We start from the raw sequence: 16012 nt of genomic DNA, 5'->3' as shown, positions 1-16012 counted from the left end.
GTTGTGAGGATATTGATGAGTATTGCATTGGATTTGTAGATAGCTACAATTTGTAGATAGTATTGCCATTTTTATCAGGTTAATCCTTCCATTGCAGGATCATGGCAAGCTTTCCCATTTCCTTAAATCTGTTTTAATTTCCTTTTCCAGGTTTTTAAAGTGTTCATCATAGAGGTCCTTCACATCTTTTATTTTATTTTATTAGGCATTTTATTTTCTTTGAGACTATTACAAATGTTATTGTTTTCCTGATTTTAGTCTTCTTCTCATTGTTGGCACAAAGAAAAATTAGTGTTCAATAGCTACATGCATATGGTTATAAAAAATGAACATAAAAATGGAAACAAGAGGTTTTTATTTAAATTGTGTGTGTGAGTGTGTGTATTTCCCTTTTTGTCACTTTAAAATTATTTTCTGTACGTTTTGTCATGTATGTAAGTTTATCTGATTTGGGGAGGGTGAGCGGAAGCAAACAAATGGTGAGACAAAGGGTGAAATAATTCAGCAGTGATACTAGACATACATATTTTTTTTCAATAAGTATATAACTTTGTAGAGAAAGAGGCCAAGATGGGAAAAAAACTGGGAGAAAATGGAAGGGGTGACTCAAAAAACAAATGTACTCAATATCTGACTTACATAACTAACCCTTCCATACATCATCTTTACAATAAAAATTTAAATAAAAAATAGGGCGAGGAGTTTGGCCTAGTGGTAGAGTGCTTGCCGAGTATTCATGAAGACCCAGGTTTGATTCCTTGGTACCACATACATAGAAAAAAAAGGCGGAATTGGTGCTGAGATTCAAGTGGTAGAGCTTTAACCTTGAGAAAGTCCAAGGACAGTGCTCAGGCCATGAGCTCAAGCCCAGGACTGGCAAAAAAAATAGATATATTGAGGTTCAATCAAGCATAAAATAATTCCAAATATCATTTGAAATTTCACTGGGACAGATTTACATTAGTCTCAATGTAAAGTACTACATGATGTAACAGCTAAACTCACAGAAATAATCATCTGATCTCAGTAAAATCTAACATTATTGAGGCATTCGTCTGCCCTGACACAAAATGACACTATGATTATGAGGAACTCAAAGATATTATTATATCACTGTAGTTGATATTGCAAAAGGACTTATACTCGATTGACTACAAAGGAGCTACACATAGGTACATACACACACACACACACACACACGTACAATTTTTAGCTAAGTTAAACTATTTAAAAATCTTTTCTCATGCATGACCTTTGAAAACTCTTGTTACTTTCTGACTACTCATATTTACTTGTAGTTTATTGATTATCATGATAATCAAAAGGATGGTCATTTTTAACTGTATTTATGTATCACAATCGAATCTGAACTCTAGTTTAAATACCTAGTGGGATTGTTTTACTTAATATCAGATTATGGTGTTCGTATTATGTTTTTTCTGGGTTCGAACTATATTTAGTTATGATTCTTTCATTTCCACAGAAAAGGCCAATGTAGTGAAGCATCCTCCAGTTGCTATTCTGCCTCTTGGGACAGGCAATGACCTAGCAAGATGCCTGCGATGGGGAGGAGGTAAAACAACTCCATACCACAAAAACAGAGAAATACAGTACACAACCGGATCGCTGCATGCTCCACTACTTGATAATTGTTATATGATATTAGAAAACATGATACATATTGAGTACATATAATGTACGATTTTGAACATAAGTAATACCTTGAGAGGAACAAATACTGTTCAAAATGTCAGATTAGATGTTAAGTTTCAATTAGACACTAGTTACAGGCTTAACAATGGGAGGAAAAATTTTCCAATCTTTGGTTTTTGCCTCTCTTGCTTAGAACATGATATTAACTGCGATGAACTCAGAGGTAATGTTCAGATTTTTAATTTATGAGGTATGTGATAAAATCACCAAAAGGGGAAAAATTAAAAGTCTAACAAATGCCTTGCCTAAGAATGGGTACATTAAATGATAAGTAACATTGTAGGCCAATCTATGTTGACCATTGTGTTCTGAATTTGACATATAGAGGTTAAAAGAGGAAAACTAGAGGTCATTAATAGTTAATGTATATGGAATATGCATTAATATAAAATTTTCTGTTAACAAGTAAAGCAAAGAAAGCATCTACTGATATACAAATATAAACTTAACAGAGAGATACTAGCATAGCCATATCATAAACTAAGGAAATATTTAGTTCTAAACCTTAGAAAGAGTAAGACTTTTGACATCAATTTAGGGACCTATAAACAGAATACTATAGCTAGAGCAGCATATGTAAAGAGAAAATTTTAAAGTGATGTCTTGAAATATTCCAAGGAGTTAATTACTGAATATAAGTGAACACTACCAGAGTGTACAAAAGAGGCCAGAGTTTAATGTTAAATATTTTTAGCATCCATATTCACTGAGAGAACTTTGAAAGAGTCTCTTAAGTGTGAATCAGAATCCTTGGGGAGCTTATTAGAAACAGACTGACCTAACCCTACCCTAAATAAACTGAATGGAAATCCCCAAAGTTGGGACCTGAGCAAGAGCTGGGACTGGAACAGGGAATAATTTGAAACAAACTCTCAAATACTTCTGGTTTACAAGAAAGTTATTACCTTATTAAGAAGTCAAGTTGGCCTGTCTGAAGAAGCATTTCAGCTGGACCTGAAATAAAAGAAGGAAGGAAAGTTGGCTTCTAAGTGGAAAGGAGAGAAGAAAGTCTGGGGGGATTGAGGCAGCTGTAAGCTGCTGAGTAATAGGCAAAGTTAATTTTGGGACTTTGAAAAGCTAAGTAGAAATTGATAATTGTTTGTCCTAGTATAGGTTCTCTGATTGAATTTGAAGAATTTCATAAAGATTTGAAAGGGTTCTAGAAACAGAGTGATATATTTTTAAAACTAAGACATTTATTTTGCTGTAGAAAATAAGTTGGATGGAAAAATAGTAAACTATGGGGAAGTTGAGTTTTACCAATCAGAACTCGGATTACGGTGGTTCTGGTAAAGAATGAAAGAACAAGCCTGGGGGTTGGTGACAAAGTGGAGCAAGTAGAAAAGCTAGAAGTACCTTTTCAAGTTCAGATATGCTAAAGACTGAAAAAGGGGATTGGGGGGAAAACAACTGCATCGGGATGCTCAAGTTGAGCAACTGGGGAATCAGAAAAGGCATTTGTTACACTACCAGGTGTGCATTCAAGTGACATTTAATCACACCAGGTGTGTGCCTTTGAGCACGTGCTACATTGATCTGAATTTCAATACAGAACTAGAAGAAAGCCATGCATGCCTATTAGGATCTTATACTGAGAATAGCATAACGCCTGCCTTGAAATTCTTTGTACTGGGAAGAGCTAGAGTAAAGATGTGAAACTGTTTTGTCCAGTGCTGGTCCTGAGCACCTTGCACTATTATAGTAACTATTACTATTCCTAATATTGGTGAGAGGCCTTTATTCAAGCCATAAGCATTTGGAGTACTTAAAGTCAGTAGTGAAACATTGATTCTAAGCTACCTTTCACATACACATATTTTCATCTTCTGGAAAAAATACTACCAGAAGACTGCAGGATGTCCTTGGGTTTTTAGTATTGAAAGCATATTTTTGTTTTGAAAAAAAAGGAGTAACTCTCAGAATAAGCATATTCTAAGAAACATTTGATATTTTTCTAAATGTTATCATTTGGGAAACTTTCTATACATATTGGGAAGATTCAGTCATTGATATGCATCACTAAAAGAAAATAGATATTAATTATGTTGTCATTTTGTCTTTTAGTATGGAATGATTATGGTTTTTAAGTCAAAATAATGGAGGAGAAATTACAGCATTATTTTTGATGAATAAGATTTTGTTCACGGGGCCGGGAGTTTGGCCTAGTGGTTAAAGTGCTTGCCTAGCATGCACGAAGACCCGGGTTCGATTCCTCAGTACCACATACATAGCAAAAAGCCGGAAGTGGTGCTGAGGCTCAAGTGGTAGAGCTCTAGCCTTGAGAAAGTCCAAGGACAGTGCTCAGGCCCTGAGCTCAAGCCCAGGATTGGCAAAAAGATGACCTTGAAGTCATGAATAGTATTTTTCATTAAAATATTTTATTAACACTGATTTTTACATCATATTTCAAATGTCATGTGTAACAAACAAGTATTCAAGAAGGGAATCTCTATAGGCAATCTGAGACACATAAATTTTAGAATATAATTAAAACTAAGCTGAGAGTTTGTATGTCATAGACACATATCAGTCTACATAACATTATGTCTATAGAGTATATCCCATCATAGATTTTTATGTCTATGTAGTTATGTTTATATTTCCAAGACCATGTCCATAACCTTGGGTACCCAAATATTGAGTTATCGCTCTTGTGCTGTTTGGATCTAATATCCACATATCAAGGAGATAATGCTTCTTTTGGTCTTGACTTATCTTACTCAACATGATTTGCTCTAGTTTCATCCAGCAAATGCCATTATTTTATCTTGTCTGTTGGCTATGTAGAATTCCATTGTATATATGTATGACAATTTTTGTATTCATTCATCTGTAGTGGGGCATCTGGGTTGTTTCTCTCGCTTGGCTATTGTGAATAGTGCAGATGAACATGGCTGTACAGGTGTCCTTATCATATCCTGGGTTATGATGCTCAGAGCAGATGCCCAGGAGTGCTATGGCTTGGTCGTAGAGAAGGTCTATTTTTAGTTTTTTGAGAAACCTCCAAACTGCTTTCCAGAGTGATTGAACTAGTTTACATTCCCATCAGCAGTTCAGTAGGGTTCTACTTTCTACACATCCTCTCCAGCATCTGTCATTGTCTGAGTTCAAAATCTTGTTCAGGTAAGGTGGTATCTTAGGGTTTGTTTTATTTGCATTTCCTTTATGACCATGGATAATGAGCATTTTCTCATATATTTTTTTGCCATTTTAACCTCGTCTTTGGATAAGTCTCTCTTTGTTCCCCTTGCGTATTTAGGGATTGTTTTGTTGGATTTGAGGGGGATTAGTTTCTTGAGTTCCCTGTAGATATTAGATATTAAGCATTTGACTGATGTATTATGGGTAAATATCTTTTCCCAGTTCGTTGGCTGTCTTTCTACTTTAGTAGTTATACCTTTGTCTGTGTAGAAATTTTTTCTAGGTGGTCCCATTTGTTGAGTCTCTCTCCAATCTGTTGTGACTCTGGGACTCGTTCAAGAAGTTTTCACTTGTGCCTATGATTTCCAGTGTCTCTCCTATTTTTATCGTGTAGCAGTTTCAGGATTTCAGGTCTGATATGGAGGTCTTTGATTCATTTTGAGTTAATATTTGTACATGGTGATAGGCTGGGATCAATTTTTAGTGTTCTTCATATGGCTGCCCAGTTTTGCCAGCACCAATAATTGACTGTGTTTATTCCAATGTATATCTTTGGCTCCTTTGTCAAATATAAGCTGACTATGGATATGTGGTTTTATTTCTGGATCTTCTGTTTTGTTCCATTGATCTTCTGGTCTATTTTCGTGCCAATACCATGCTGTTTTTGTTATTATGGCTCTGTAGTAGAGTTTGAAGTCTGGTATTGTAATACCACCTCTATAATTCTTTTTACATAGAATTTCTTTGGCTATTCTAGGTCTTTTGCTGTTCCATATGAACCTTTGGATGACAATTCTATTTTAGTTAAGTAATCCTTGGGAATTTTATGGGATTGTATTGAAATTGTTTATCAATTTTTGCAGTATGGCCATTTTCACTATGTTGGTTCTTCCTATCCATGAGCACAGAAATAATATTTAAAGGCAATATTTTATTCTGTAACAAGCCTGGGCCTAGGCAAATATAAAGACATAAGTTATCAATATTTGCGACATAATGATGGCAATTTGGAAGTATATTTGAGTTAGTTTTCAATTATAGATATTGGAAGTCTCAAAATAGGTTTGTTTATTGCTTGTACATTTTTCCTTGGCTGGAAGACTTTTTCATATTTATCTATAAAAATATTTGAAAATATCCAGTGGTAATATTTTAAGTTGGTCTAGTTGCCATGGCTAATTTTCACTAAATTCTCTCTTATCACACTCCTTTTGGCCCACTGTTCATCCAGTGCTGTGTTGAATGAGCATTGTTGTTATGAACCTGAGATGTGGCCATCCTCTTTCAATGTGTAATTCAAAGCCTTACTCTATATTTGTACCACTACCTGTTGTTTCTATGCATCCTACAGATACATCTTACATTATGCATCTAATATTGTAAGTCCATTTAACAGTATTTAACATATTCTATATGCCTGATGTTTCTGCATTGATTTGCAACAGTAGTTTCAAAAATTAGACAGTGTCTAGTTTTGTCTTATAAATTAGTTATTTAATTTAGTTATTTAATTAGTTACTTTGGACAAGGAAATACTATGCAACCATATTATATGATCAGACTTATATACAAACACATAATGTGTATTTGCGAGGTTCAAAGTTGTCAATATTGACAGAGAGAAAACATGAGGATAAGTGCATTATGGAGGCAGGTTTTGACCTCACCAACTGGGCTTAAGTGGTGCTTTGTAGATAAGAAGCTCAGGGGAGAGTGTTGCAAACAGATATTTAAGTATATTTTAAATGTACTGATGTAATTGTGTCTAAGTAGTCAATAGAAATTCTCCTTTAGCAAATAATTATATTAAAAATGTATTTCTCAAAAGAAAAATATATCTTACATAGGAAAGCTAAGGATAAACTCTTGATATGAGATTAATAAGAGTAGAGTGAGTTCTCTATTTGCCAGAGTTGTCTTTAAGTGTATTATTTAATTTATATTATGAATAAACATATATGGATAAACAGAGTTAAATGTGTACAAATACAGCAGGTTTATTTGTTAGCTTTTGTCTCAAGATAATTTTTTTCCTTAGGCTATGAAGGAGAGAATCTCATGAAAATCCTGAAAGACATTGAAAGCAGCACAGAAATCCTGCTGGACAGGTGGAAGTTTGAAGTCATTCCTAATGACAAAGATGAGAAGGGAGACCCAGTGCCTTATAGCATCATCAACAACTACTTTTCCATCGGAGTGGTAAGATTTTCCACCAGATCTTATTTTGTGAACCTGTCCTTTATAATCACCCTAGGAAAACTATTTCACTATGAAGATTCATTGATTATAAATAAATTTTATGCATGTGTGCACAAAACATCCATTCTAATGAGCAAATAAAACTTTTGAGTTTATTTCAATTCAAGTATGAAAAATGGATAAATTTTTCATAGGTTAAAGGGAAGATATTATTCGTTTTGCTATTTATATTAGTAAAATGAAGCTTAGGGTGGTTAGAGTGTAAGCTAGTCCACCTTAATAATGAAAATGTGAAGATATTGTATCACATTTATCTTATGTTGAGGCAATGTTGCAAATGTCACTTTATCCTCTTAAAAAATCAGTAAAATTCATGCTATACTTCATAAGCAGATAACACATGATGGACTTCATTTTGTTCAGAATCTTACATGGAAAATATATTATTTGAAAGTTCACAAATATTCCAAATTCATTTCGTAAAAATTAACCATTTGGGGGAGGGAAATGGGAACAAAATCATGAGAAAGGTAACAATGTTTGTGAAGTAATGCACCTTCTATCTGGCAAATATAATGAAATCCTCTATTAATTGCAATAATAAAGAAAATCTTCTAAAAGTAAAAAAATTAATCATTTGGGACAAGAGTGTAGCTTAGTGATAGAATAATCACTAATACACACAAGGCTGTAGGTTCAATTCCTTAGTACCACATATAAACAAAACACCAGAAATGGTATTGTGGCTCAAGTGATAGAGCACTAGGACTTGAGAAAGCCTAAGGCCACTGAACAGCCCTGAGCTCTAACCCAAGGACTGGTAAAATAAATAATAATAATCATTTAAGTTTGCTTCATTTATATATAAACTTACCTTATTGCTATGAAGGTAAACTCTATTAGATATAGCATGACACCCCCCATTTAATATATGATAATCAGTATAAGTATTTTTACAGATAATTTTTTCATATATATTTTATTGTAATTAATAGAAGGGTTACATGATATTTGCCAGACAGAAGGTGAATTAATTCACATACATTGATACCCTTTCACATGTCTTGGTGCCCATTTCCTTCCTCCTAACCCTCACCCCTCATCTTTAAATCTTATGCCACAATGTCACATCTCCTTCTTTGTCTCTGTTATTCACACACGTATACCCATACATACATGCCTATTATACAAACATAACTACAAACATACATAATAAGACTATAAACACATCGGTTGAGTCTATGAATTTAGTATCAGAGTATCTCGGTGTGTATCCATGGACAATTTAATCTGAGTGTGTCTATAAATTTACCTGTACCATATTGTTTCTTATTTTCTAATTCACAAAGTGACAAATGATATGGATGTACATTTAAGGGTATCAAAGAATAGTACACAAGAAATCTAAATACAAAACATTACTTAGGAATTAACTAAGAATGTAAAGGACCTTTATGATGAAAACTTTGAAAAACTGAAAAAGGGGCCAGGAATTTGGCCTAGTGATAGAGTGCTTGCCTAGCATGCATGAAGACCTGGGTTCGAATAGTTGGTACTACATACGTTGGCTCAAGTAGTAGAGTGTTAGCCTGGAGAAAGTCCAAAGACAGTGCTCATGCCCTGAGTTCAAGCCCAGGACTGACAAAAAATAAAAACCTGAAAAAAGAAATTAAAGCAGAACTGAGGAAGTGGTAAAACCTCCTATGTTCCTGGGTTGGAAGAATTAACATCGTGAAAAATGGCAATCCTGCCAAGGGCTATCTACAAATTCAATGCAATACATATTGTTACAGTATCCCACTTTGTTACCTCATATATCAGATATATTTGTATTTGGTTATTTGAAATTGGATAGGGAAGGGGGAAAAACAAGATGAGGGGTGGGGGTGGGGGAAGGGAAATGGGGATCAAGTCATGTGAAAGGGTATCAGTGTATGTGAATTAATGTACTTCCTATCTGGCAAATATCATGTAACCCTTCTATTAATTACAATAAAAATATGAAAAAATTCAACGCAATACCCAACAATATCCCAATGTCATTCTTTAAGGAAATAGAGGAAGCAATCCAAAAATTCATATGGAATAATAAAAGACCCCCCTCTATAGCCACAAACAATCCTTAGCAGAAACATAGGGGACTATCAATACCAAAATTCAGACTCTATTACAGAGCTATAGTAATCAAAACAGCTTAGTACTGAAACAAGAGCAGGCCTGAGGACCAATGGAATAGAATTGAAGACCCAGAAATAAACCCACAGACATGTCATAACAAATGGAATTATATTAAACTGCATAGTTTCTGTATGGCAAAGGACATAGCTAGCAATTTAAATAGAAAGCCCACAGAATTGAAGATCTTCACTAGCCATACAACAGACAAGGGCCTCATATCTAAAACATACCTACAGCTCAAAAAACTGAATCACTCAAAAACAAATCCTCAATGAAACAACCATCCCATTAAAAGGTGGACAAAGACTTAAAGAGAGACTTCTATGAAAAGGAAATAAGAATGGCCTATAGACACATGAAGAAATGCTTGACATCTCTGGCCATAAAAGAAATACAAATCAAAACAACTTTGAGATCCCACTTCTCTCCAGTTAGAATGACCATGATCAAGAAATCTAATAACAACAGATGCTGGGGGATGGGAGAGATGTTGCCAAGAGGGATCACTACTACACTGTTGGTGGGAGTTCAAACTTGCCCAACTGCTCTGGAAAGCAGTATGGTGGTTTCTCAAAAGGCTAAGCATAGAGCTCCCCTATTACCCAGCAATCCCACTCCTTGGCATTTACCCAAACGTCCAGAAACAAGGCCTTACTAAATTTACTAGAACAAAGATATTCATATCAGCATTATTTACCATAGTGAAGATATGGAACCAATCCAGATGCCTCTCAGTAGATGAATGGATCAAGTTGGATCCACTTATACACAATAGAATTCTATGCTGCCATGAGAAAGAAGGATAGGATCCCATTCATAAAAAAATGGAGAGACTTAGAAAAAATCATATTAAGTGAGGTAAGCTAGACTTAAAGAAACACAAGCTCCATGGTTTCCCTCATTTGTAATAATTAGTATACATCTAGGATTCTCCTAGAAGAGGATTACAATAGCTCAAAATCTTTGTACATAAGGTCGTATAGGATGAGACTAAATGAAATGAAATCTAGGATATGGAAACAAGCGGTTTATCTTTGTGGTTGTTGTTTTTAATGCACTATGTGAAGTAATTTGTTTTCTCTTTTTTTCCCCTATGGTTAATCTCATGTGGTTTCTGTATCTGACTTTGTTACCTGGTATAGGTTATATCCATTTATTTGTTTATTTGAAATAGGAAAGTGAAGGGAGAAAGCAAGATGATGGTGAGGGAGTGGGAGGAAAGGCAGAAAAAAACATGAGGAATGTTAATATTTGAGAAGTAATGCACCCACTACCTGACGATTGTAACTGCAATCCCTCTATATGTTACCTGGACAATAAAGTACAATTCTTTAAAAAATGAAACAAATCCAAACCCTAATGGATTAGGTAGAAATAAAACAAACAACCCTTCTCAATGATTTTGTGAAAAAATTTCATTTTGTAAAATTTTTCTCTATTGTTTATTTTAAATGTGATGAGCAGGGGGTTACAATTACAAAAGTAAGGTAATGTGAACATTTCTTTTATCCCTCCCCTCTCCCTTCTTCACTCCCAAGCTGTAAAGTAAACTTCTAACATGATGTTTTCTGAGTATCATTGTTATATGAGTTCATCTTTTCTCCTGTTGTTCCTGTGATTTCCTTCTCCTTCCAAATTTAGAATTTTTATCATATAAACAAGTACCCCAGTACACCCTTTGTAGTTAGCTCTGTTTTATTTCTTCAGCTAGAGGAAACAGTTTTTTTTTTACCTCTATTATTTTCTTTTTTTGGAAATTTCATAAGAATCATGCGCTTTCATTTGGGATCTCACTACAAGATTTTGGAAGGCTACTCATATTAACTCTATGAATAGTATTTTTCTTTTTTAGTTGCTGTTATTGAGTAGTAGTCTATAGCATTCTTTATCTATTCAAAAATTTGGGAACATTTGTCTTCTTTTTAGTTTTTGTTCATTATCTACAATTTTCTCTTCTGTTCATTATTATTACTCATTTTAACTCCATAATTTAAATTTGGTTCTTTTAAATAATATCTAATTATTCAATTAGTATTTTTTTGTCTGGGGAGTAATTTCTTCTGCCTTTTTGTTTTATTCTTAAACGTGTATTCATTCTTTCTATATTCTAACATGATTATTTTGGCTGTTTTCAAGTTTTTGCTAAGTCTAACATTTGAGGCCCATCTAGACTTTAATTTAATTTTCTTAATTATACAAGACCCTATCCTATTCTTTGGTTTTTGTTCAAAATTGGAAGCTGTACATGATATTACATAGCAACTATGGATTTGTATTCTGATGCTGTTATTGTGCAGTTAGTGGTGCATTTTCTGCCTTGTGGTGGATGGAGGACAATGATTCAACTTCCTTTTAGCTTTCCTAAATCCTATATTCTGTTAATACTGATTTCTTAGATTTCCTGTATCAATGTGAAGGATCATATGCTGAGTCTGAATTACTGTCACTCCTTTGTGTTTTCTGATCAACAATGAGCATGATAGAGTCTCTGTATTCACTAAGCATATATGATGAGTTGAGACAGTGAGGTTATCACAATGAATTCCCATAACTTCTCTCCAGCATCCTTTATTCAAATTTTGTACATGGTCAAATTTTTCTATCAGCTATATCACCAGCAGGTTCATATATGTCACTAATTCTGTCATCATAACTGATAATTTCTGAAACAAAGAAAATAAGCATCTATTTTCAATTTCCTACAGCTATAGGAATAAAGTACAGAAGCAGGTTGCATCATTAACTAAACGTAAAGTTCCACGTGCCAGTGGCTCATGCCTGTAAACCAAACTAATCAGGAAACTGAGATCTGAAAAACACAGTTCAAAATCAGTCCTAGCAGCAAAGTCCATGAGAGTCTGTCTCCAAATAATTACCCTCCTCCCCCAAAAAAGCCTGAAGTAGAGCTGTGGCTCAAGTTGTAGAGTGCTATCCTTGAGTAAGAAAGCTTTATATGTACACATATATTCATACTGACACAAATAAATTAATACTGATATATGACTACATCAACCAATTATGCATAAATATACTGGGGAATCTGGAAGATACAGATAAATTGTTTGAAACATAGATTTACCAGGACTAGATCATGGACAGATTGAACAAATCTATCTATATATAATTAACATGGAATTTGGATCAATATGCATAACTACTCAACAAAGAACAAAACAAATAAAAAATTCACCCAAGTAAGAGATGATAGGTAAACTCTGTCAAACATTTGAAGAATTTACACCAATCTTCAAAGTCTTCTCCAACTTTGAAGAAGAGAAACACACACAATGACATCCAGGCAAAGAGAACTCTACAAATGAAAACTACTAGCCAATATTCCTAATAAATTCAAATATAAAAGGAATTCAATAAAATGTTAGCATTTCAAAGGCAACACCATATTAAAGGACTTATAAACCATGAACAATTATGATGTATCTATGCAACAAAAGGATCTTTCTACACATGAAAATTCATTAATGTGGCACTTAACATTATAGAATAAAGAGTACAAAATTATACAATAATTTCCTCAGAGGCACACACATTGGTAAGCAAAATTAAAAATCTTTTCAAAATAGAACTTTCAAGAAGCTGGGAATATAAGGGAATGACTTCATCATAATCAGACATCCATGATCTGTCTACAATGTGTTTCATACTCAATGTGGAGAACTGAAAGCTTCTCTTCTCAAATCAGAAATAAACAAAGGCCATTTCTCACTTCTACCATTCAAAATAGTACAAGATAGTCTAATTTGGACCACTAATCCAGAGAAACAAAATCACCAGCACACTGGAAATGGTGTTAGATAAGGCTAGGATCAGGAAATACACACCAATTCACTCTTCCATAAATACAATGGGCTTTCAGAAGGGAAGTTTTGGAGGAATTTTTCTAATCTCATTAGAGATTATAAAAAAAATAGCATAATCTTTATTCAGTCATGCTGACTTGGGTCCTGAGTCAAATGAGCAATGCAGACCAGAGAAGCTGGCAGCTAGTAGGCTCTGGAGCTATCAGCTTTAGCAGAGAAAGTTAGAACAATGATTTCCCTTAAGTGGTCAAGTGAAGCCTTGGAGATTACAGTGAAAGGCCTGTCCTGAGTAAGATGAGAAGTGTGGTGCCTGAAGAGTCCTGGATGGTAATAACAGAATACACTTCCACTGGTGTCCTTTGGCTCTGGTCCCTTTGTCCTTCAGTGTGGACCTTCCTGATTAAGTGTCTTGATTTTCTAAGTCCAACATCCAAATACAGCCTATTGTGTGGGATTTTTGAAGCTATTGACATTTAAAGATTAAATTCTTTAGGAAATGTGTATGTTTTCAGGAATATTCACAAATTTATTGAAAACCACACAGGTAGCCCAAAGATGTTATTTTTAAAAGTAGTAATCATAAAGGTAAAAATTATTGATATAATTTAATCATGGGAAATATTTATAAAGCTGATATAAGAATTCTAACATTCGAAATTTTAGAACAGATTCCTGGATAATTTTTGGATGCAAGATGAAATTAAAAGGAAACTGGCAAACTACATAGGAAAATAACTCATGCTATTCTTATATACTGTGAAACTTCAAGGGAAAATTTCTAACTTTTAATATTGTAGAAAGAATATGAACAAAGACTCTTACTAATTATTCTAAGAATTTAGATATAAGATAATATAAGCTAAGTAAAAAGCCATTCATACAAATGATTATAATGATCATATCATAATGATTAAAGATAATTATGGTAAAACATATGGTAAACATGGTAAAATTACTGATTATTAATAATGATAGCTGTTCTAGATGTTTTAAGTATCTAAAATAGTATGAATATATATAACCACAGATATGTATAGTGGCACTGATTTAAATATATAATATACAAATATATATATTATATATAAAGGGAGAGAGAGAGAATAGTTGTAACAACAAAAACATTTAGAAACGTCTGTAGGAATACCTGTAAAAATAATAACTGAAATTGGATTACAACCAATAGATAAAAATGTAGATGATAAAACTCTAAAAATGATAATGAAAGTGAAATAAAACTACAAGCCAATATTTCAGAAAAGTATTTAAAATTTTTTTAAATAATTAGAAATGTATAAAGATTGCAAATAATTTATTTGACCACAATTCCTTGAAGATAACAATGAAAACAAATGAAAATTATTGAGAAATCTAAAGATGTCAATGGAGCATTGTCATAACCTTCAAATGAAATCAAAATAAAATCAAAATTAAGATTATTTAATTGTTTAAAGGAATGTATGTGTATATGTAATAAATTATTTGAGTTATGGATTTTATCATGTCTGACTTGTTTTTAGTATGGATACTACATATATATAAATAATATACACCAACATACAAATAATATATCTATGTTTGCATATAAACCTGTACATAAACACATACTTGCAAATGCATAACATGTGTAAAGTGTGTAATATGTAGATATCCATATATAAAACCCTTATGTCTATGAATGAATCTATAGACATATGCTCATTTATACATGAATGTATATAACTACATAACATGGTCCATATAAAAACAATTAGATATGGTCAAAGCTTTTCAGAGCAAACAATTTATACCCAGGCACTTTTAATTCATCTTTATAATCCCAAGCTATTCAACAGGCTGAGATCCATGGATCGAGGTTTGAACACAGTAAGTACCCACAAATTCCAGACATTGTTTCTTCAATTAAACAGCAAATACCAGAGGTGGGAGTGTGAATCTGGTAGAAGAGCACTAGCCTTAAGCAAATTGTTGAGTAAAAGCTCAAGGCCCAGAGGTCAACCCCAATAGCAGAAAATAAATAAATAAGCAATAAATACCTCACAAATTAATCAAAGAATTAGGATATAATTAAAAAAAATAATTAATATAAAAATAAAATTACATTATATTTAAAGGTATTTCTTACCACATGCTTTTAAATACAAGTATATTTGCGTATTAAACATAAGTATTTATAAAATATATATTTATATGTGAAATATATGTGGATTTATACATGGAATATAGATATGAATATAGATATGAAATACAGGAAAGATGACAATACTGTTTCTTAACAGAAATTAGAATTTATAATTACACAGCTATGGCAAATACTTAAATAAATACAAATATAGCATTTGTTTTACTGGCAATAAAATTTGTCATATAGAAAACCTGGATCATTTTGCCATCCATCCAAATATAAATAACTGAAATTTGCTGGAGATAGAGTTGTGATGTACTTAAATCAGTGTTCTCAGACTGAGAGATGAATCAGGCTTATGGGCAGGGCTTGACAAGGCAAAGAAGGGTGCCTGCTCCCAAGCTGGTGATGTCAGTATTGCTGTGCTCACAGCTTTAGGAATCATGGTTCTTGACAAAGGAAAAGATATAAAAATGGAGTTAAAAAATTACAAAGACTGAAACAATATAGTTTATAATTAACTAGTATATTTTCCTATTTTACACAACAAGAAATTTTAATACTTACATCTCATAATTAAGGCCACCAAAGGGAAGTTCACCCATGAATATAAGTGTAAAAACTCCTAATTAAGTATATATCAAATATATTCAAATATGGTATTTCAGGACATTGACCCACTTTGCAGGATAAGGGTGCTGCTTAGTGGGAGAGCCCTTTCTGAAAGCAAGTTTCATCCACTTCATAATTAATCCATAAAGGAATAATTTCATAAATGTCCAGATGGGGCAGAATGATCACAATTGCACTTATATAAATATAAACAACAATTACCAGGTTT

At 33.2% G+C, this 16012-nt stretch overlaps 1 protein-coding gene across 8 annotated transcripts in view; it reads left to right on the top strand.

Annotated features, from left to right (window-relative positions):
- The window catches only part of Dgkb (diacylglycerol kinase beta), a 624803-nt gene that overhangs the window by 258345 nt on the left and 350446 nt on the right, over positions 1 to 16012 (top strand). For all 8 annotated transcript variants that reach the window (XM_090332713.1, XM_090332719.1, XM_090332717.1 and 5 more), the window contains 2 exons: positions 1484 to 1573; positions 6893 to 7053. In XM_090332713.1, the coding sequence (XP_090188839.1) occupies positions 1484 to 1573; positions 6893 to 7053 (251 nt within the window). The remainder of the gene's footprint in view (positions 1 to 1483; positions 1574 to 6892; positions 7054 to 16012) is intronic.

Source organism: Megascapheus bottae, chromosome 5 (assembly GCF_031878675.1).
Source record: "Megascapheus bottae isolate mThoBot1 chromosome 5, mThoBot2.hap1, whole genome shotgun sequence".
In the NCBI taxonomy this organism is placed as follows: Eukaryota; Metazoa; Chordata; class Mammalia; order Rodentia; family Geomyidae; genus Megascapheus; species Megascapheus bottae.
This window is presented reverse-complemented; position numbering and strand designations above follow the sequence as displayed.